The sequence below is a fragment of the Camellia sinensis genome, chromosome 1, assembly GCF_055761805.1.
Source record: "Camellia sinensis isolate YWXY chromosome 1, ASM5576180v1, whole genome shotgun sequence".
Classification (NCBI taxonomy): domain Eukaryota; kingdom Viridiplantae; phylum Streptophyta; class Magnoliopsida; order Ericales; family Theaceae; genus Camellia; species Camellia sinensis.
In genome coordinates this window covers 63,750,378-63,773,246 of record NC_138961.1, presented here as the reverse complement: position 1 = coordinate 63,773,246, position 22,869 = coordinate 63,750,378, and the positions used below count along the sequence as shown (strand labels likewise).

The window sequence follows — 22,869 nt, the reverse complement described above, 5'->3', positions numbered from 1 at the left end:
CGGCGAATGAGAGAGAGAAAAATACTCTAGAGAGAGGGGGGAAGGAATTTCGGCCAAGAGAAAGTGAAAAGAATAGGGCTAGAAGCCCTATTTTATAAGACCCAAGGCGAAAGGACAAAACTGCCCCGATTCAGCAACATTTGTCCGGTCGGCTACATCTTTGTCCGGTCGGCCAAATATTTGGCCGGTGAGGTGTTTTGATGGCCGGTGGATGGCCGGTGACCTCCCCTGATGGCCGGTGAGCCTCCAACAACCTTTTTTGGGTCAGATGTATAGTTTGGGGTATTTATTGCTCAAGATAGTGCATGAAATGGCATTTTTGAAGCTCAACCGGCCTCCGTTTTGACCTCGGACCGTGTCTTCTGTGCGTGGCACTCGAATATGTGCAAGGTGTACCCTTTTTGTATCCTTTTGTCTCTTTTAAGATTCGAAAGTTTCCCCACACGCGTTGTTTTGCAAACACGTGTTGAGTTATACGTCATTATGCTTGCATTGTTATGCATTTTCAACGGTCTGGCAAGACCTTAAATACGCTCGATCTAAGAGACCTTAAATCCTCTGGAGGTGCAAATCCTTCGGTGTTTGTCGTGCCCGAACGACTTTTGGTAAGTTGCATTGTACATGTATTTCAAGTGACTCGCGTCGTCGCATATTCAAGTTCACATCCATTATCATGCATTTCAAGCGATGCGCGTCGTCGCGCATTCGAGTTCATAAGCATTTCGAGCGACACACGTGGTCGCGCATTCAAGATCATTTGCATTGTCATGCATATCACAAGACGTGCGTTGTCACGCGTTTACATCAACATGCATCAACATGCATTTCAAACAAAACCAAAAAACAAAAAACAACAACATGCATATGTCATGCATTTCATTGTAATATATTGCATATGTCATGCATCCTACTATATCCATTCCATTGCATATTGTAGATGTTGCATTGTAGCTTGCATGCATTCATTGCATTACCTCCATCTAGGGTTTGCACATTTCCTTGTTGAGCTTGGTCTGGTATGTGCCCATACTTTTCACGTCTATACACTCATAGTTCTGTATGACCGTTCTATGTTAGACGTGGCTTGTTTGTGTCCATGCCTTTCCTAGGCAAGATATGGTTTGGCCGTAGGCCTTAATCCACTATATCCATTCCATTGCATATTGTAGATGTTGCATTGTAGCTTGTATGCATTCATTGCATCACCTTCATCTAGGGTTTGTGCCTTTCCTTGTTGAGCTTGGACTGGTATGTGCCCATACTTTTCACGTCTATACACTCATAGTTCTGTATGACCATTCTATGTTAGACGTGGCTTGTTTGTGTCCATGCCTTTCCTAGGCAAGATACGGTTTGGCCGTAGGCCTTAATCCACTATATCCATTCCATTGCATATTGTAGATGTTGCATTGTAGCTTGCATGCATTCATTGCATCACCTCCATCTAGGGTTTGCACCTTTCCTTGTTGAGCTTGGACTGGTATGTGCCCATACTTTTCACGTCTATACACTCATAGTTCTGTATGACCGTTCTATGTTAGACGTGGTTTGTTTGTGTCCATGCCTTTCCTAGGCAAGATTTGGTTTGGCCTGCGTGCCATATCCATTGTACATATTACATTGTAATGTAATTTTTGCATCCAACATTAGGATCATTGGTCTTTCGTTAACGGGTCGTTCCTCACTTATGTCATTCCACCCAATTACTTGTTCTTGTGTCCGTCTACATCACTCATAGTTTTGCATGTGTACGCGCTTTGAGGGTTGCGGCACCTTTTCTATGGTAGACGGACTTGTTACCTCCATCAATCTATTTGACATTCGTGTGGTTTTGAACCGCTCATGATTGGATCATGATCCAATTGCATTGCATTTTCTTTTGCATTATTGTACATAATTTTGTATATATTGCATATCATTTTGCATTCATTTTGCATGTTATGCATGTTGCTAACGATATTGTACCAGTTAAGTTTGCTTTCTTTTTAGGCACGATATTGTATGTACGGTTCATTTGAGGCTGGTGCAACTAGACGAACCGGACAGGTATTGTATCCTCTGCGTGAGACGTTTTGAGAATTGCATAATTCTCTTACATCCTTGCTGCATTGTAGTGTAGTTTGGTGTATGCTAGCTTAAAACTGTTGCATTATTATGCTTCGTTACAGCTTTCTTTGCATGATCATAAGCTATGTTCGACTTTGTGCATTGTCTTGAATTTTGCCCCTGCCTTCGGGCGCATATCTTGTTTGTCTTGCATGTTTGTCTAAGTCTTCGGCCTTGTCAAAAATGGGTCGTCTCTGGGCTTTGACATTCACTCCCGTCATTGTTATGACTTTCGAGTTCTGTCAAAGAGGGGCAACTGTAGACACCCCATTTTTGACCGTCCTCAAGACTTGGACGTCACCGCTTGAACACTCAGTGATCATCCATGTTTGTGTTCGTCTTGAGTTCCCGGAGGTCTCGGCTACGCGCCTTGCCTCAGGATCTCTCGACTCGACGATTTTGTGTCTGGTTTCACACCAAACACTTGTGCTTTGCCTTGGAGGGCCAGGAAATGGCTTGTGGGCCATCCCCACACTCCACCGGCCATGGCTTGAGGCCACCGGCTGTGTTTTGTTGCCACCGGCCAAATGCTTGGCCGGCCGGCACTATAGATGGCCGGCCGACTATCTTTTTTTGGTCAATTGCATTTTTGGCCGGCCGACTACTGTGCATCTGCTTTTGCAGATATTTTTGTGCAGCTGGCATACACTGTCACCCCCTCCATACACGTGTATGGAGGGATTGCCCTCTTGTTAGCTTCCTTTGGAAGCTTTACAAGACTAATTGTCTATAAAAGAGAACCACTTCTCTCTTGTTCAGGGGTTAGACAACTTAGACAATATTTTCAGAGCTTGAGCTTTAGGGTTAGGGTTTACATATATCCTCTATCTCTATATCTCCCTCTCTCTCTTGTGTTTAGTGTGTGTTTAGTCTTATTTTTGTGCATAAACACCCACCATCACACCTTTTCTTAGTTGCTGAGGCACCAGAGGTCTTTCCTTGAAGCTTTTGGACTGGTTTGGAACCAAAAGAGCTGCTGGAACATTGTTTGTGAAGAGGGTCTACAAGGGTAAGACTTTTGTCCCTTTTTATCCCATTTTTGCAAAGCTTTTTAGCCTATCTTGCACCTGTTTTTGAGCTTAGCATATAACACATAAAAGTCTTGTTTTTGTCTGCTCTAAATAGTTTGTTAAGGGTGTTTTAAGCTTTGGGGTTGTTTGACCCCTCTTAAGGCTTGTTTGGCCTTTGTTTTGTGCCATTTTGGTTGAGCTCCGGGACCATTGTGTTCGGGCCTCCTCACCACTGAAATCTTAAGGGATTTCAGAGGTGAGGATGGTACCTTGAGGTCCTAGGAAGGAGAGGGCCACCCCCTCTCCTTGTTGTCCTTGAAAAGGGCCATTTTTGCGTCTTGAGGGAGCATCTAGTTTAAGTGTGTGTTGACCATGCCTTGACCGATATTTATGCTTATTTTGCCATGAAATAGCATTGTGTTGAGTTGGTTTGGACACATCTTCCATGCTTTGCATACATGTCTTCTAATGCCATCATTTAGCCTTAACATGCATCTAGGCTTTGACCCTTGTTCAAGCATGTTTTAGGCCATGCTTTGTGAAGCTTTTGTACTTGTTTTTCCATGCTTAAGGTCTACCTTTAGTTGTTTTGGTCGACCATGGCATGCATTGCATAGCCCCTTTACATTGTTTAGCTTGTAGGCTTTAAATGTGTGAAGTGTTGAGCATGCATTGTTTGATTTATTTCAGTGGTTTGACACCACTTATAGCATCATTTCAGTCCTCATGACATGCTTGCATGCTTTCCTTTGATGCCTCTTTGATGCCTTATGTGGTTGTGCCTTATGCTCCATGTTTTGTCATTGTGCATGCCCTCGAATTTAAGTCATTTAGATGCCATCTAAGTGGTCTTTAGGCTTTGTTTTAATATGCCAAAACTCTGTTTTTGGTCATTTAATTCAAGCCATGTTTGGTTTTGCTAAGGGTAGTTCAATACCTCCTTAGCTTGCCTTGAGTTTTGGAACTCTAATTGCATGCTTATGCTTGTCTTGTTGGCATGGTTTGGCACCATTTTTACATGATTTTCAGAGCTTATGTTGCATGTCATTAGTCCATGTTTTTGTGCTTACAAGTTGTCTTCATATGCTTAAGTGTTGGACCATATTTGCATGCATGCGTGTGTGTGTGTTGGACCTCACTTCCATAGTATTGGCCACTGATTTTGGCAAGCTTGCAAGCTACCCATGTTAGTTTAAGCCCACCCCTTTGAATGTTGTTGTATGCCCACCTTATATGTTGTTGCATATTTGTGTGTTGTTGCATGATTGGAGTTGCATGATTGAATGAAGTCACATGCTTGCTTACATGCTCGAACACCCACATTGTACCTTGCATACTTGTTAGTTGCATTGTCTCATGCCCTATGTCTTGCATGACCATTGTATGCCTTGTATGCTTCTTAGCATTGTCCATGTTGCATACTAGTCGACATGCTTAGGATTGCATTGCATTGGCATGCATGCTTCGCCTCTTGAATTACTTGTGATAGAGGTTGAGTTCAATTTGCTTGATTATGTGCATTGCATTCCATATCAACATGCACACTTGATTCTTTGGGCCATCATGCATGGAAATGCGTGATTGGTGGCCCGAGAATCGAGGCACATCCTCCTTTGAGTCATAAATATGATAAGGAGTGTGGTTGGTGCATACATTGCTTGAAATGCATTGCCATGCCAAGTTCTGTCCTCTGCTACTGTCAAACCAGTTTTTGCAGGAAGATTTGGCCGGCCGGCCATCTTAAGTGCCGACCGGCCATCCATTGTTGGCCGATGTATTATTTTGTGGCCTGTAACCATCATAAATGGCCGGTGACCAATCCCTTCAGCCGGTGGTGTTCTACAGCACTCAGAGAAGCAACCTTGGGACTTGTGCAGTCTTCAGAGTAGGATAACAGCCAAAGCAGAGGCATTTTGTGCATGGTAGTGACTTTCCGAGCGGAACCGAACACGCATCGCATCGGACCCTCTTCCCAAGGCTGTTTATTGCTTAAATTAGATTAATTAATTTGCTTAATTAATTAGGTGGTCTGTAATATTTAATTAACTTGTAAGTTAGTTAAATTGTATTATTCTTTCGGTCCCTCCGAGTGAGGGCTAACTTGTAATAAGTGTGTGTGGGTGTGTGCATGTCTTCCAAACCCCAGTTCTTTCTCCCTTTTACTTACCTGCTTTTGATGGTTAGTATTAGGTCATATTTGATTTAGCATACCTTATGCTATGCATGCGTGCATCCATACATTTGTCTTACATGCACCGGGCTCGGTGCATCATACTAACTGCATTTGTATTTTAATTTCAAAGTTGAATACATGTTAGTTGTAGCATCATCACATGCCATCTTAGAATAGCCGAGCCTATTGTAGTTGCATCTTGTATGTGTTGCATTAGCAATCTTAACATAAGCTAGGATCATGCATTGATTACTAACTAGCTTTTGTTTTGGCTCGGAGTACTAGGTAAGCATTTATGCTTTAGCATACCGCATGCGTGTTAGTGTTTCCATAATAGCATGATTACCATGAGGCTAGCTGCTTATGTGATATAAGTGCTTGAGTGCCTGTGTGTGGAGGTTGAATTACCTAAACCGGAATAATGCATTAAAACTGTGAGTTTTAAGCTCACTAGATAGTGGCAAAACCATCTTTTCTAAAGCCCACTTGAGGGTGGCGAAATCTACATTTTTTAGCCTACTTGCGAGTAGCAAGCCATTTTCAAAACAAGCATGAAATGTTTTGTTCCAATTTAGGCGATTTGGTCTATACTTGTTTGTTGTGCGCATAATATAGTAATTCTAGGCTAATAACCGGAATAAGAACACATAACGTTTTCAAAAACGGATATCACGGTTAGTAGAGGCCGATCTTCGGATCGGGCGAGAGGGGGTGCTCATAGCTGACCTTCCCCAATCGTACCCAAGCTCCTGAGCCGAGGCAACTTTGGTGATGACAGACACGTGGCCTTTGGCGCCGAGTCAGGGTTTCCTAAATTCCCCCATAAAAAATATTTAGGTGGCGACTCTGTATCTGGCAAAGCAGTCCATGTTTGGCACTTCTTTCAAAATCTGTTTTTCTCAAAACAATTTGCCGGATTTGGACTCTTTGGTTTAGATTAAGAACCGTGACAAATCGAGTACGAACTGTGGGGTGAGGCCCTCACGCGGGGCGCGTCCACAATTTCTGGCGACTCTGCTGGGAAGTTTAGAGAGCTTGACTCGAACTCATGATATCCTGTTTTGATTTCATTTATGTGTCTCTTTGCATTGCATGTACATTGGTGCGCCTAGGACACCGTGTTTGTCATCTGCCATTCCTGAACAGTTTGCCGGAGGCTTGACTTTGTCAAAGCATGCCATAAGGCTGACCGGTTGTGGGCTCTGACAGTATGGGAACACAAACCCCGGTTTTACCGGGGCACCCTTTTCGACCATTCGACCTAGTGCATATCAAAATCCATAGTGACTATTCCAGACTAGGACAGGTTGCTTACCCGATGTTAGGTTGTTTGAAAACTGTTGCATGCATAGTGAAACCCTAGCTACTAACAAAAATAGGACAAGGAAACCCTACCCCTCCATAGTGGTGTTTTGGCTCTCTTTACTTGCTATGTGCTTTTAGAGTGCATCTCTACAGGGAACGTACATATCAGTTTGCAAGTTTGAGTATCAAGCCTGAGGGCACCAGTATCAGTTTATGAGAATCAGTTATATCTGTGGGTATCCGATTCAGTATTTTGGGGGCAGTGATTTTGGACAACAATGGTCAGCAGTAGAGTACAGTTGTTCGGCTACATCCGTGTTTGATCAATTTGGGCTGAAACATTGCTTGTTTTTTCTTTCAGTTCAGAGAGTTGATACAGAATAGCTAGTGTTCCCCCTTGCTGAGGCAAGATAGATATCTGATCCGTCAGTCACCGTTCAGTACAATGGACTTATCATGATGCAGAATTCAGAGGAGATTGTGGTTATGACGGCCGCATTAGATCAAGGAATCACTCTGCAAAGCGAGACCAATGTCGATGTACCGCATCCACCCAGGTCGCCTGTCGCGCACCCCGTCTGGACCCCCCAGTTGTATCAGGCTCGTGAGCCCACCATATTCGAATTGATGGGAATGATAGGTGACCTCCAGAGGTCCGTGGCGGATCTCGCTTACGGAATGTCAGCTTCGCCACCAGCCGCACCGTATGCTGGGAATTTTGTACCACAGGAGCCCCCACTGTTGGGACGGATTGTGATCAAACTTAGCCAACCCGAGGTGGCCTCCAACTATAACAATGACGTATCAACATCAACCCAAACCCTCGATCAGGATGAGGCCAGAGGCAAGAACAAAATGAAGGCAGATGCCGATCCCATTGAACAACTGCTATAGGTAGTCGAGGCTTTGAAAGCCGAGGGGATGAGTAAACATCAGGTATTCGCAGTCATAGCTAAGGCTGTGGATGATGTTTTCCCCACTCCAACCGAAGGCGGTACAAGCCAGTTAGAAAATCGGGATAGGCCCGTCATGCCAGAACAGTTCCTTCCACTCCCAACCCTGCACCTGGGAAAGATCAGAAAGCCAAGGCGGCGCCTGCCGACCCTTTCGCTAGTGCGTCTAGCAAGAATACTCAACCTTCAAAGTACCTGCCCCGAGGGCGCAGGGTCTTTCACGCTCTCTATATGCCGTTGTCAAAGGCACTTTAGATCCTTGTCGAAAGGGGGCATCTTAAACCCTTGGAGCCTCGGCCTCTCCCAAAGAATCTCCCTACTACACATGATGCTGCCTTGTACTGTGCGTACCACTAGGAAACCGGTCATGCTACCGACAATTGTTTTCGCCTCCGTCATGAGGTGCAAGACTTGATCGACAACGAAGTTATCCTCCTGCCCACCTCAGCCAAGTCCGTTACTACCCAGTTATTGGATTTTGAGGATACTGATGCTGCGAGTATGTAATCAGGAAGTGAACCACCTGCGGGCGGCACTCGGCGTATTTTGGATGTGGCGTCTGGCACGCATTTTTGGAGCATCTACGAATGCTAGTTTTGTAAATTCTGGTTTGGGTGTCGAGTCAGTCTTTTGTTTTGTTTTGAGTCTGTCTCATTGTCTTGAGTTAGTCCTCTTGCTTATGGGTCTGTCTTGTTGTAGCGAGTCAGTCCCCTTTGTATAGAATGTCGGGTGATTTCGAAGTTGTTGCCTCGAACACCGTTTTGTTTTGTAATTACCCTTTTGCTTTCTTTTGAGTCTGTCTCTGTCGTGGAGCCAGTTGCAACCAGGAAATCTGAATGAAACAGCTGCGGCTATCATGTTTCCATGCTTACTACTATTCTGAATTAGTTGTACCAGGGGACTTGAATGGAACAGCAGTACATTCCACCTGTTCTCTTGTGCCCTGAAAATCATTGCATTGACCTAAGTTTTTCAAAACTTTTTGAACACTGCAGTGAAAACAAAGAGGAAGGAATTCCTCAGGTTTTGCAAACTTTGATCAAATTGAGCGAAAGAGAGGCGTGCTAAGCCCTTAATGATTGAAATCATGCTTGTCAGCGTGAGTACTGAGAAGGACCCTGGCTTGATCCAGACTGGTTCCACACTATCTTCAGCGCGAGCGATTTGTCGCTTCTTTAAAAACTTTCAAAAATAAAATGTTTTGCGCGGTCCTGCGAAGACCTGTGTGGGATCACTCTCGAGATTGTGCAGCTTAGGATCGCTCTCAGCCTCAAGACTCGAGCCCTTGTTTTAAAGCCTTGAACCACAATTCGGAGTGTTCAACGATCGACCATCAAGAGAGGCCTGTGTGGCCAGATTAGAAGCAGCCCTCGAACAAGAGGCACCAAAGTCAGATCAAGAAGATCAGATCTCATCAGAAGAAGCCTATAAAGCTAGAACAGAAGCACCCCTTCAAACTAGGGGCAAAAATGTCCAATTTGCTTGAAGAGCTGAAGATGGGTCCTTCATTAAGTCAATGCAACAGCCACTCTCTTGGATACGGATGGCTTCAAAACCCTAAAACCATTTGGCATGGACTTGTTACACTTTTACCCTTTGAGCGGCTCGCTGGGCCGAAAACCCGGAAGGACGACCTAGGCAAAAGTTAGAGCAAAAGAAAATATATACAAAAAAAAGAGAGAAAAAAAATAATAATATACAAAAGGGAGAAAAAAAAGAAAGGGAAGAAAGAAAAAGGAAAGAAAAGCTCGCAAGGTCGAAAACCCACATCGGGCGCCTTGGCAAAAGTTAGAGCCTAAAAGGTGAAGGTTAAAATACCCGAGTGTACCTTAACCAGAACTACGTAAGGCTTGATTCCCATGTTTGGGATACATAGGCAACTTCGTCCTGAAGTCCAGCCCCCAACGCTCTCATAGCGCCTCAGTCCATGTAATGGTTTTGATTATTCTTGCCCTCCCCGAATCCGATAGTTCGGTTGTGACAACCGGATACGTAGACAACTTCGTCCTGAAGTCCAGCCCCCAACACCTTCAAAGTGACTGTGTCCATATATTGGTTTTGACCACCTTCGTCTTCTCTGTATCCGAGAGAGTTCGGTCGTGATCATCACTAGTGAGGACTATTTACAATATGCTGCGGCATCATCCAGACAAGGGACAACTTTCCGTTGCCATGAGTCGCCGTTCAAACTAGGGGCGACTTTCCGTTGCCGTGCAGCGTCCTTCAAACAAGGGGCAATTTTCCATTGCCTCTGATCCGAGGTTGTGCATCTTGAGAGTCAGTTCCGCGCTCGTTAGGCGGCGGCCGTTTGCCAAAAAAATAGTTTTTGAGAATTTTTACTGAGGATGACTAGTTTTCTCGAAAATTGTTTTATTTTTCAAAACTGGACCATTTTCTGGGACCCAAAAAAGGAAAATTTTCAGTGCTCATAACCTGACTTGCATGGTTTTCAGATCAAAAATCGAACAAGTGTGTTAATCTAACTCTCACATTGGTCAAAATTGTTTTAGTAGAAAACCAAAACAAAAATGGTCATAATGATGAACTAGGGGCACAGTTGAGTTGGGCTTCCTGTCTTTCCCCCATCGCCAACATACTTGCCAAGAAGGGCACAACTCAAGCTGTCATTAAAGGGCTGAAAGCTCTCTCAACCTCCGAGCAACGAGGTATCGAACCAAGTGCAAAGTACAAATCTGAAGGGATCAAGGTACTCTGTTCCCTTACCTGGGGCATCGACCAAGCGCCACCGGAAGAAACAGCCGTGAGCTAACCATGTCGGGCGTGAACCCACAACTTCCTATTCATCCATTAAACACTCCGAGGAGGGATAAAAATGAGAGAATAAAGAATAGAGAGGTGTAAGTTGAGAGAAAAAGCGAGCCAAAGGGTCTTGAGAGAAAAACTGAGCCTGAGGGCCGAATGATGTGAGAACCACAAATAAGAAAGGGTGGGAAACAATACCCAGAGAAACTGGCTCCTCGTGATCTGAGGTCCCCCGTCTCCGTTAACACGTCTGTATGTCGTGTCTTTTCTCTTGTTTACTTCAACCTTTGTTTTGAGTCTTTTTCGAGTGTGTCTCGTTGTGTTTAGGTTGTTTACCTTTTTTGTCTTCGCTATTGAGTCATTCTCGCTATGTCTAGTTGTAGGCTCACTAACCCGGTTTAAAAAAAAAAAACAACCCTTTTTCAATTTCAAAAATTAATCGTTTTGTGCTTAGAATGCTGTGCCATTCTCCACATTTGTGCAAAAACATGATTTGGTTCTTTCATACAACTGCAGGGCCCACCCCCAATAAGTGTGAACAGGAAAACCTGGGCCTCTTTGAAGCTTTTGGGTTTCAGATCGCATCTGAGTGTGCTTCAACTTCAATAGATTCAACCTTCATGGTCCGTCTTGTCAGATTTGGGCTGTTTGTTCAGGATCCGCTGTGTGCAAAATGAACCAAGCGCTGTGTTATGAGCTGTATGCAGATTAATCCCCAGTAGAGTATGAGCCGAGTGTTCAGAATGTGCAGTGGTTGGTATGGGTTGTTTTGCTGTTGGCTGGTTCGTTATCTAATTATTACAATGCAAGTGTTCAATTTTCAGACAACAGATCAATTTCATTTACATTGAGGTGCAACATGATGCAATGCGATGCAATATATGAAATGTACAAATGCAACACTTTTTCAGACAAAATGTTTGTTTCATTTCATCATCTTTTTTAAGTACATGGTTTTGGAAATAAAAATCTGCCTACGGCAGTACAAGGTACTTTAGCTACCAGCAAAAGGTACAAAAGAAAAAGAAAAAGAAAAACAGCAAAAATCTGGATCAATGACAAAGGATCTCAGGCCTGGGAGTCCGTCCTAGTCCTCTTCCTGGACGAAGGTCCAGGAGCATCATCAGCGCTGTCATCTGAGCCCGAGTCTGAGCCGTCTCCGGTCTCCTCCGACGAAGACTCTGCCTCTGCCTCCGCCTCCGACTCCTCGTCATTGTCATCAAGGAATGGAGCCCGCGAGCTACTCCTGACGTGAGTGCACCCGCCTTGGTGCGGGGGAATACTCTGCCCTCTCCATCTCCTCCGACAGGAACAGAAGGCCTGGCTAGAACACCTCTCGCAGTGGGAATCTGGAAAGGAGGCTGAAAAGTATAAGAGGCAAACGCATCCGTATGCCGTGAGCAGTTTATCAGTGCAGAATGCAGTGTATGAGTGCAGTGTGCGAATGCTGTGAGCAGTTTATCAGTGCAGAATGCAGTGTATGAGTACAATGTATGAATGCCATGAGCAGCTTATCAAGTGTTGTGTTGTGCACCAGATTATGTGAAGCAGCTTATGTGTATGGTTTGAGACCGTGATAAGAAGAACATACCGGAATACTATAGAGGGCCAGGAGGTCAAAAGTCCGCTGCAACATCCCCATCATGGAGGCATTCAGCTCCAAGGACTGCCGGGTATACTTGGAAGAAGCCTGCGAAAGAATCAAATGCATCAGTATTCTGCGGAATGTCAAATAAACTGAAATGAAATACAAGATGCATAAAATGTAGTAATACATACTGGAGGCAAGTCATGGAAACCGACCAACTCGTGGTCAGCTGGAGAAGGGGCAAAGGGGATCTGGTAAGTCGCCCCACCCTGCCCTCTGTATGTCAGTGAAGTTGGCAGTGCAGGCCAGCCACCCTCCCGCCCTCTCTAAACTCCACCCCTGCCGCGGACCCGAGCTCTCCTCGATGCTCCTGCCCCAGCCCCCGCTCCTGCCCTAGCCGCCGGCGCTGCGGACCTCTCTCCCTCAACTCGATGGCCGCCGCTCAGAGGCCGCATAACGTACGTCTGCACGTACTCTCTGTAGTCGCCTATGCCTCTGAAGCGGGTCGCATCCCAACCGATCGTGTAGTCGGCCATCTTCTCGGAGATGAATCTCTCGGTATCCCTCATATGCTCAGGAGGGTGAACCGGGAGTATCTGCTCTGGTAACCCTAGGGTCTGGCGTAGGAAACGCTCGCCCAGGTACCAAGCCCGACAGACCGGGCCCTCCAGCAAAATCCGAAAACACGAGGTCTCCTCAGCACCGGCAAACCGATCCCGAATCACGGCTGGCAATGGAGCCCAAGGCTGCCAGGTGATCTGAAAATGAAATACAGATTGTTATCTACTATTATTGACAATACAGTGTAAAGCGAAGCTTAAATGAACTGCAAGTAAAACATACCTCTGCGGGAGTGATGGTGTCAAAATAGCGGCAGAAGAAGCTAAACGTCTCCCGAGGCCTCCGCAGGCACCTCCCGTCGAAACGGCGCGAAAATGGAACAACGAGAGGGGTCTCTGCATCTGGCACGGGGGTGAGTCTCGGAAAGTAGGCATAGACCCACAACTGCAGAATAAATACCAGTATGCTTATCAGATAAAGTAGAATACGGAATAAAACAGAGATAGTAGAGCCGTGTGCAGTGTATTGAGCAGAGTGTAAAGCAGAGTATGTGTGTGCCGTGTGTACAGTATACAATCAGTGTAAAGCAGACCACAGTGTGTGCAGTGTACAGAGTACAGTACAGAGTACAGATAATAGAAAGCAGAAATGAAATGTTAAGAAGAAAAAGGAAACGTACCCCCCAAGCGCACCAATAACCCCCGAGCAACTGTCCGCTGCCACGGGAAGCTGAGCTCATGTAGCCGTAAAGTGTAGCCAGAGCGGCACCACCCCAGTCATAGCGCAGGATCCGTGTGACATCCACTAAAGCGCTGAGCAAGCAGAGGGGCACGGTATTCGCCCGGTCAGCGAAAATAGTCGTCCCCCGCAGAAACATCAGAAAGTCGCGGGCGTACTGCTCCACCGCCTCCTGGGTCATCAGAGCCTCCTCGGTCAAAGCTGACTGCACCCTGAACTGGACCTCGAACCAGGAATATCGGACGAAGCCGGGACGTACGAGAGGTGGCACCTCGCCAAGCAAATATGTCTGAGCGGCCTCCCACTCGTCCATGTCGGTATCAAAGGGGATCGGATCACCCCTTATCCCGATGCCGGTGAGCATCGAGAAGTCGTAAGGAGTCATCGTCATGTCTCCCGTAGCAGAGAAGTGAAAGGAATCGGTGGTGTCCCACCACCTCTCCGCTAGAGCGACGAGAAGAGGCCTGCTCGTGGTAAGTCTGGATAGTCCTCTGCAGAATGCGCCGACGCCGGCCTGATCTATGATGTGGCGAACTGCATCGGGTAGCTCAGCGTACCAGTCTCGAGCGGCGATGTTCCCATACCCCCGGACGGTATGAGAATCTCCCTATTTTCAAACAAACAATTGCGAAACGATGCTAAATATACCAGTTTTGAAAGGCATTCTGAATTCAGGCAAATATAGCATGTGTACGTATTTTCAGATTCAAACAACTATCGGTTGCTGATGTGCTCGCAGTGGACTACAACATGTGATGTGCCAGCGTGTTTGAGTGGTTCAGGGCAAATGTAGTGTGTGTGCACGTGTCAGTTTCAAACAGATATCAGTTGCAAGTGTGTTCACAGTTAACTACAGTATACAGTGCATCAGTGTATCTGAGCTAAGCAGTTAAAGAATATAATCAGCTATGGCAGTTAACAGTTAAGTGTTCTACGGCGCGAAAAGTAAAACAGAGGAAGGAATGTTACCTCGGAAGTGCCGAAGGACAGATGAGATGTAGGCTCACGCAAGAGAAGCTCTGGAGGCATCGCCCTATCAAAGCTTCGAAACTGGCGAAGTCCGTTGGGAGGCAAGACGTGGATCGCCGGCCGGTAGGTCGCCGGGTCGAACGGGCGAACGCCCAAGGGGAGAAGCTCGGCCTCTGGGTCCATCTCGTGATCCGGGGGAGTCCCGCCCCGTGGAATATCGTCTGCCATCTCAGAGAAAATGAGCAAATGGCCAGAAAAGTGAAAACAGGGCTAGAATGCGAAAGGTCAACAAAAAGTCAACCCCGAGAGGGCGGAAGATGGCCGGAAAAGCCGGCATGTGGAAAAAGCACAGAAATCAAGGAAAACTTGGAGGAAACAAACCCCAAGAGGCGGAAATCAAAAAAACTACACTGAAACGAAGTTTCGATCGGATGAAAGTGTTCGAAACGTGATGAACTTAGCGAATCAAACAACTAAATGGGCCCTAAAACCGAGGAAAGCGACGAATGGGAGAGAGAAAATACTCTAGAGAGAGGGGAGAAGGAATTTCAGCCAAGAGAAAGTGAAACGAATAGGGCTTGAGTGCCTGTGGGTGGAGGTCGAATTACCTGAATTGGAATAATGCATTAAAACTGTGAGTTTTAAGCTCACTAGATAGTGGCAAAACCATCTTTTATAAAGCCTACTTGAGGGTGGCAAAATCTACATTTTTTAGCCTACTTGCGAGTAGCAAACCATTTTCAAAACAAGCATGAAATGTTTTGTTCCAATTTAGGCGATTTGGTCTATACTTGTTTGTTGTGCGCATAACATAATAATTCTAGGCTAATAACCGGAATAAGAACACATAACGTTTTCAAAAACGGATATCACGGTTAGTAGAGGCCGATCTTCAGATCGGGTGAGATGGGGTGCTCATAGCTGACCTTCCCCAATCGTACCCAAGCTCCCGAGCCGAGGCAACTTTGGTGATGACGGACACGTGGCCTTTGGCACCAAGTCAGGGTTTCCTAAATTCCCCCATAAAAAATATTTAGGTGGCGACTCTATAACTGGCAAAGCAGTCCATGTTTGGCACTTCTTTCAAAATCTGTTTTTCTCAAAACAATTTGCCGGATTTGGACTCTTTGGTTCAGATTAAGAACCGTGACAAATCGAGTACGAACTGTGGAGTGAGGCCCTCACGCGGGGCGCGTCCACACTCATCCTCAACATCCGCTACAGCAGCGACATTTGATGAGCTCGTCTGTTCCTTGTTTGCCTTGTCCTTCTTGAACTTTGCACAGTCTTTAATGAGGTGATCCTTTTGATCACAATAGTAGCACTTTCTCTTGTAGCCCGACCTTGATTGCGAACGTCCTCTTGATTTGTATCTACCCCGTCTATCATTGGACCTGTTGCTCATTTTCTGATGTAACCACAACATTTCCTTCTAGGTGCTTGCTACTTTCCTTTTTCTTCATTGCCTCATGAGAAATAAGAGTAGCAACCACCTCATCCGGTCCAAAAGTACCCTTCCCGTACAATAGAGTAGTCCTAAGATACTCATATGATGAAGGTAAGGGAACCAGCAAGATAATAGCCCTATCTTCCTTCTCGGTCTTCACCCCAATAGTATCCAACTCCATTGTGAGCCTGTTGAACTCATCTAGATATTCTGTAAGGTTCGCTCCTTCTGGAATTTAAAGTGTGTGCAACTGCTTCTTCAAAGATAACCAATTTGTCAAAGACTTTGACTTGTACCTCATTTCTAACTTTGCCCATAGCTCTGTCGGATCTTCTTCATTGATGACTTCTCGGAGTGTGTTGTTCCCGAAATATAACTGGATCGTGCTATTTGCCAGTTCTCTCAACTCCTCCCACTTTTCATACTGCATGTTTGTCGGTTTGTTGGAATTTTTGTGAAGAGCTTTTACCAAGCCCTCTCGTGTTACAATATTTTTCACCGTTTGCTGCCACAAGGTAAAGTCATTATTACCATTAAAAGGCTCTATCTTGAAACTTGCACCTTTTCTTGCCATTTTGATCTTCTTTCTTTTTACAAAAACTCTTATTCAAAATTTTGACCGTACGGATGTGTCCAGAATAGTCCAAATAGTTTGAAAACACTATTGGATCACCAAGATCGGACCTCAAATGGCTTAGATCTAACCAAAACAGTTTGTGCGGTCTAGATCTGAAGAATCCGGACTAATGAGAAGCACCGGATCAATCCTTCGGACGGGCTGACGTCAGCGGCGCGGTGTGGTCAACGGCTTGGTCAATGTTGCTTAGATGACTCGGTTCGGCTCGACTGGCTTCTTCTTTCGACTCGACTCAGGATGACGTTAGGCTGACGTTAGAAACACGCGTGCCTCCACTCGTTTTCTTCCTCTCGCCGGTGCGTAGGGCACGTGTGTGCCCATGGGCTTCACGCGCTTTCTTCTAGTGGCGTGTGAGGGCGCATGTGGAGTCCTCTGGGACTGTGGTTTGTAATTCCGGACTCCTCTCCTCTAGAGCATCCTCCTGGTATGCTCGAAAGTGGATTTCAATCACTTCAAAATCTGGGCACTTTCGGAAAAAAACTTGATTTTTCACCACCCGGGCTCTGATACCAATTATTGGGGGTCGGGGGGCACACTAGGAACACAAACAAGCAATAACACAAGAGTTTTAACGTGGTTCGACAATCCAGCCTATGTCCACGGGAGCGACAACACTATATATTAACAAGAGGAGAATTACGCACTCAACTCATACACTATCTCTCTCTCTATATATATATAGCTTACTCTCTCTCACTCTGATAACACAGAGTATACACTGCTCTTCACTCTCATAGAGATATACATTGCTCTCTCTTCACCACCATTTTAGGCCCTCCACCTCACCTCCATTTATACACAAAATGAAGAAGTGTGATTGGTCACCACCCACCTCTTCCACTAGCTTCATCCACTAGCTAGTGGGTTGGTGGAGTGGGAGAGCCACCTTCTATTGTCTGTAGTGGGCTAGAACAGGCTGCTTTACATGGTCACCCCTCACATAGGGTGATCTTCAATAGTTGTGTTAGTCTTAACTAGATGAATATTATTTGTTTATCAAATTGAATTCACTTGCCATTATATGATTATAATTATCCTAAATAGGCCTTTTTTACAATCTTTAATTGACTTCATTTATGAATAATGAAGTTTTTGTTTAGAGCATAGTACACAATACATTTTGGATTGAAAGTAGAAGTTATGAGGATGACAAAGTAATAATTTTGTTTTTTTTTTTTTTTGAGTATAATGATATTCTCTAATTTAATTCCATAAAACCCTCAAGGAAAAATCCTTACGCAAAAAGTAAAAAATTTTTAATTCCATAAATTTCTCATATAATTGAATATTTACTTCCAACCCAACTCGAAATGTCCCATCTATTGGATTACAATTGGGAAAATATTTTACCATGTAATGTATAATATTAAGAGGATCCATGAAATAATGCATCTCTTCTATGTTCCTATGAAGGAAAAATTATTAATTAGATAAATCTGAAGTACCTTGTGACATTATCTATATGGCGACCCTATCAAATAAGAAATCGCCATGTACATTAAACAAGTAAAAAATGAAAAAAATAAACATATATAGTGTTAGGTTTTTGTAATTGGCAATCCCATTTGACAAAACTCCTTTCAGTTTTAATTTTACTCGATCTTTTATTTCAGTTAGGCTATGAGTTTTTAGATACAAATCCAACCTGAATTGTGCTTTGCAGAGGAGTTTATGATTATTCTTTCGTGTTTGCCACTTTGCTGACTATGTCAGGGATTGAGTGGTCATTTGTGCACTCAAGCGAAGAAACAGGCCATTCAGTATTTTTGCAAAGCGCCTGAACTTATGGGAAGAAAGTTTTACCGCTCGAGCGGTGAAAGTTGTGCTCGAGCAGGTTTCGTGATTCTGTTTTCTATAAAATGCGTTGTTCGCTGTTTTTAGGGTTTGGCCTATCTAGATTTTTAGAGAGGAACATGATACAAAGTGTTTTATATTGGAGGGTGTTTTATGAGTGTTTTCTTAATGATTTAAGAGTGATCAATTGATCTGTGAACTTCTTATTAACATTATCAAGGGTTTGTTTGTTTTCGTTTATTCAAAAAGAGAGAGAGTTGTTCTTCGGCGGATTCCATGGAACTTGGACTTGAAACTTTGGTGGATTCTAGAGTGACTCGTCATCGTGAATTCGACATCGGCATTGTGGATTCAACGTTAGGCAAGACAATTCCGAGGTGAAGACGAGGCTGGAAGAGGCACATAGGGGTCATTTCAATTCGAGAATGGATTTACTAGGTAATTGAGAGTACACTTGCGTAATTTCTTTTTGTCTTCTTAGTGGATTGTTTTGTGATTTTTGCCCATGGTTTTTTATCACAATTGGAGGTGCTCCAATTGTGATTTTTCCATGTAAAGTCGTTGTGTCGATTTGTTTTTGATTGTTTGATTGGGTTTGCTATTTACTGGTTAAAATTGATACATAATTACAAATCAATACATCGGGGATTTAATATTTCTCATATATAGTCTATAGTACTTTTCTATTTGCTTAATTTTATAAAAATGAGGACAAAGTAACTCCTTGCATTAAATTGCAATAAAGATTAAATAAATTTAGTGCTAATAAATGTTTTTAAAACTCCCAACCAAATATATGAACACCAGTTTTCTCACCATCTAACTAAATCCCAATTTATTTACCCAAAAAAAAAAAAAACTACATCCCAACAACCACCTAGTGACCAACACAAGAAATCACCATCCTCATCAACCATGGCAAAACTCACTATAGTTGTAGTTGTGCTTATTATGTACATTGCCATTAGACCCTCAATGGAAGAAAATATTGCACCACAATCGGCCAATGATGGCGAAGAAGCATTAGCACCTTCACCCATGGATGATTTCTTGGAAGATTTTGCACTAGCACCATCACCCATTGATGCATACTTGGAAAAATGTGCTGAGAATTTTACCGATACTTGTAGTTCGCAGGTGTTTGAGGGTATTTTTGAAAATATGACGGTTACTGCTCCATGCTGCAAGAACCTTTTGCAGGTGGGAAAGCCATGCCATGATGGGCTTGTTAAGAGAATTCTTGACCTACCTTGGATTAGAAGACATATGAGTGAGTCCCGAGTATTGTCACAGAGTGATGAGATTTGGAGAAAATGTGTTTCTGATGAGGTAGCTGTTTTCTCACCCTCTTCATCTCCAACCTCTTCCTAAGATGATTTGGGTTTGGTTGTGTTGATGTACCATATTGAGAAAGATGGTTGAATAAGAAGTATATATACATTGAGAAATGAAATTTGTCATCCATTTATTTCACCATTTTATTTCGTCTCCAACAGATATGTATGTATTATGCAATAGATATAATATGTATACAAAGGATCTATCGTATTTAAATAATATAGGAGGTAAAAAGTTCAAGTGAGCCATCATACATATTTAGAGTAGTACCATGCAGATAGAACAATTATACATAAATTAGTACAGATTGATATGCATGTTTTGATTTTTATTACTTTAAATTAAAAGATTCATAATATTGATTTATATTTTTTAAAGTACTACATTGTTTTTAGTAAAAAAAATGTTGTACAAAAATTATATAAGAATATCATTTTCTTTTGTATGCAGTCTAAAATTTTCATAAAAATGGTATTGTTTCTTGTAGTCCTTTTATTTTCAATCAAAATACTTACTATAATTTCATAATTTCAAAAATATTATTAATCCATAATTTTAAATATATTTTTTGTATACAAATTATTTTTCTACTTTCACCATGCAAAACAAGGCCACCAAGGTCATGGTGGCAAGCAGTGAGGTGTGTTCTGAGTTTGATTCACCAAGATTCTATTTCTATTGACGACTATCAATAAGCTTTACAAATTTAATATAATTATATTAAATTTCCTTATAATATAATTAAAACGATTAAACTAGTATGGATGGTGTTAAAGACCGGGATAAGCAAAGTAATGTACATATTCTAGTGTAAAATATATGACACTATAATTTTTTTCATCCATACTACTAATGGATTACTTATGAAAAAGAAGATCAAATATGATGTGAATTAAAATTTTGAAAAAACTCAACATAATTATGTTAGAAAAAATTAGTAAAACATCCCTCTCCAACTTTGTGTAGTAGGAGAGATCCAAAATGTTTTTTTTTATTAGCTAAGGTTCCTCAACATTTTCATAGAGAAAATTCGTCTCAGAGAAATTTCACCCAACACAGAGAAATTTTGAAATTTCTCTGTAAAATCAGAGAAATTTCTTTGTGAAAATTAAAATTTCTCCAAATCGGGTAAAATTTCTCTAAGTCAAATTTCTCAGTATAAATGTTGAGAGACCTTAACTATTATAAAGATATTGTATGTCCTTTATCTTATAAAATCTTAATATCAGGGATATTAAAAAAATTTCCCATTATGTTAATCTTATGAGACTCAATTTATATATTTTAATTTTTAAAAAAAAATTAGTGTAATTCTAAAAAATGTACCCCGTGTTGAGAAAGAATGCCTCTACCAAATATAGGAAATGAACATTGAATGAAGGATAGTAAGCCCTCTCTTTCCTTCTTCTCTCAATAAGCCAATATCAATGCCTACTATTCGTTGTCGTCGTTGTTGTTGTTGTTGTTGTTGTTTTTTTTTTTTTTTTTTTTAATGGATTTAATCTTGTTCGTCTACTTCCAATTAGAATTGGAATTTGTAGTTTAAGGTTCTTAATATTAAGATTTATAAGATAAAGGATATGCAACATTTTCATAATAGTTGAGATCTCTCAACATTTTCACAAAGAAATTTCTAACTTTTCACAGAAAATTTTTTTTCTTTTTTTTACAGAGAAATTTAACATTTTCACAGAGAAATTGACGAGTTGAAATTTATCTGTAATAAGTTGAAATTTCTCTAATAATATTATTGAGAGACCTTAACTAATAAAATAAATATATTGGACCTCTCATACTATCCAAAGTTAGAGAGAAATGTTATACTAATTTTTTCCAAAAAATATTGCAAAAATTTTAGAAGATGACTCCTCTTCGATTGGTAAATTTGGACTTGACCACCATCCAATTAGATTCTATTTTGATAATTTGAGTCCTTCATATTTTAAGGTTCGTAGAGTAAATTATTCATACAAAAAATTAAGTTGATCTTATAACAATAACCACATGTTCGAATTAGTTTTATATTAAAAAAATGAACGGCTATACTTAAAATCATACTTATGTCTATTTTTTGCATACAAAACTAATTTGAATATGTAGTTACCATTAGGATTGGGATTCTCTCAAATTTAAATCTAAAGAAGATTGTCATATTCGGATTTGTAAAGCCCACCACAAGTTCCGTTTCGATTATCTGAATTGTTCATTTTGTAAGATCTTTCGTGCATATCTTTGATCCGATAATTATAACCTTTTTATTTTATCGTGTCTGTCTCCAAAAAAATAGATGATTTGTTTTCAAAAACACTCTTGTCATCTATTTTTTTGGAGACAAACATGATTAAATGAAAAGGTTATGATTATCGAATCAAGCTAATTTTTTTCATGAATGATATGTATAAAAGACCCTACAAAATAAACAGTTCAAATTATCGAAACAGGACATATGGTGTGCCCCACAAATCTAAGCATAACGGTCATATTCATATTTAAACATGAAAAAGAAGTCTAAAATTTTTCGTTATTCGATTTACTTAATTTTTTATATAGATAATTTATGTGACGAATCTTAAAATAACCATTCGAAATGTCAAATTTGGTCCCAAAAATAGATCCACTAAAAGGACTAAACAATCCAATCCAGATTTACAAATTGAAAAGTAGTAATCCTCAAAATTTTAAATATAGTTGATGGTAAGTCTCTAAATTTTTTTTTCCCCTTCCTATTCTCTTTATTAAAATGAGGAGAAAGAAACTCCTTTCATTAAATAGCAATAAAGGCCATTAAACAAATTTAGTGCTAATAAATGTTTCTAAAACTCTAGCTAGAACCATTTTCACCACCCACCCATATATACACACCTGTTTTCTTAACAATCCCCTAGTGACCAACACAAGAGAAATCATCATCCTCATCAACCATGGCAAAACTTAGTATAGTTTTTGTGATGCTCCTTATGTACATTAGCATTATTGCAATTGCACCTTCAATGGGAGAAATTGCACCACAACCGGCTGATGATGGTACAGATGCACCGGCAGCTTCCCCCATTGGTGCTTACTTGGAAGATTATGATTTAGCAGTTTCACCCATTGATGCTTACTCGGATGAGAAAGTTGAACTCTCACCCACACCATCTCCAAGCTCTTTCTAAAGATGATTGGGGTTTGGTTTTGTTGATCATGTAACCATATAGTTATAGAGAAAGATACTTGAGTAGGAAATTATATTTGTTATCCATTATTTTGTTTTATTTTCTATGTAAATTCAAGCAATTAATGTGAAAAATAATAGAACCTATTATGTCATATAAAAAGTTAGAGCAATTTCTCTGGATTGACTGTGCAATTTGGTCTGCTAAACAGCCTACCACAAGTCTTCTTATAATGATCTAAATCGCTAATTTTATTGTCATGTATATATTGATCATACATAAAAGAAAAAGAAAAAGAAAAAGAAAAAGAAAAAGAAAAGAAAAGAAAAGAA

At 41.8% G+C, this 22,869-nt stretch overlaps 1 protein-coding gene across 1 annotated transcript; it reads left to right on the top strand.

Annotated features, from left to right (window-relative positions):
• Positions 1 to 18,959: 18,959 nt before the first annotated feature.
• On the top strand, positions 18,960 to 19,415 carry LOC114288860 (protein DOWN-REGULATED IN DIF1 11-like). Its single transcript, XM_028232475.1, has one exon. It carries the CDS (start codon positions 18,960 to 18,962, stop codon positions 19,413 to 19,415), a length of 456 nt encoding a protein of 151 aa, XP_028088276.1.
• The last annotated feature ends 3,454 nt before the right edge of the window (positions 19,416 to 22,869 follow it).

Bases quoted from the DNA above. Each gene is read 5' to 3' on its own strand.
- LOC114288860 (XM_028232475.1), top strand. From the start codon at position 18,960: ATGGCAAAACTCACTATAGTTGTAGTTGTGCTTATTATGTACATTGCC.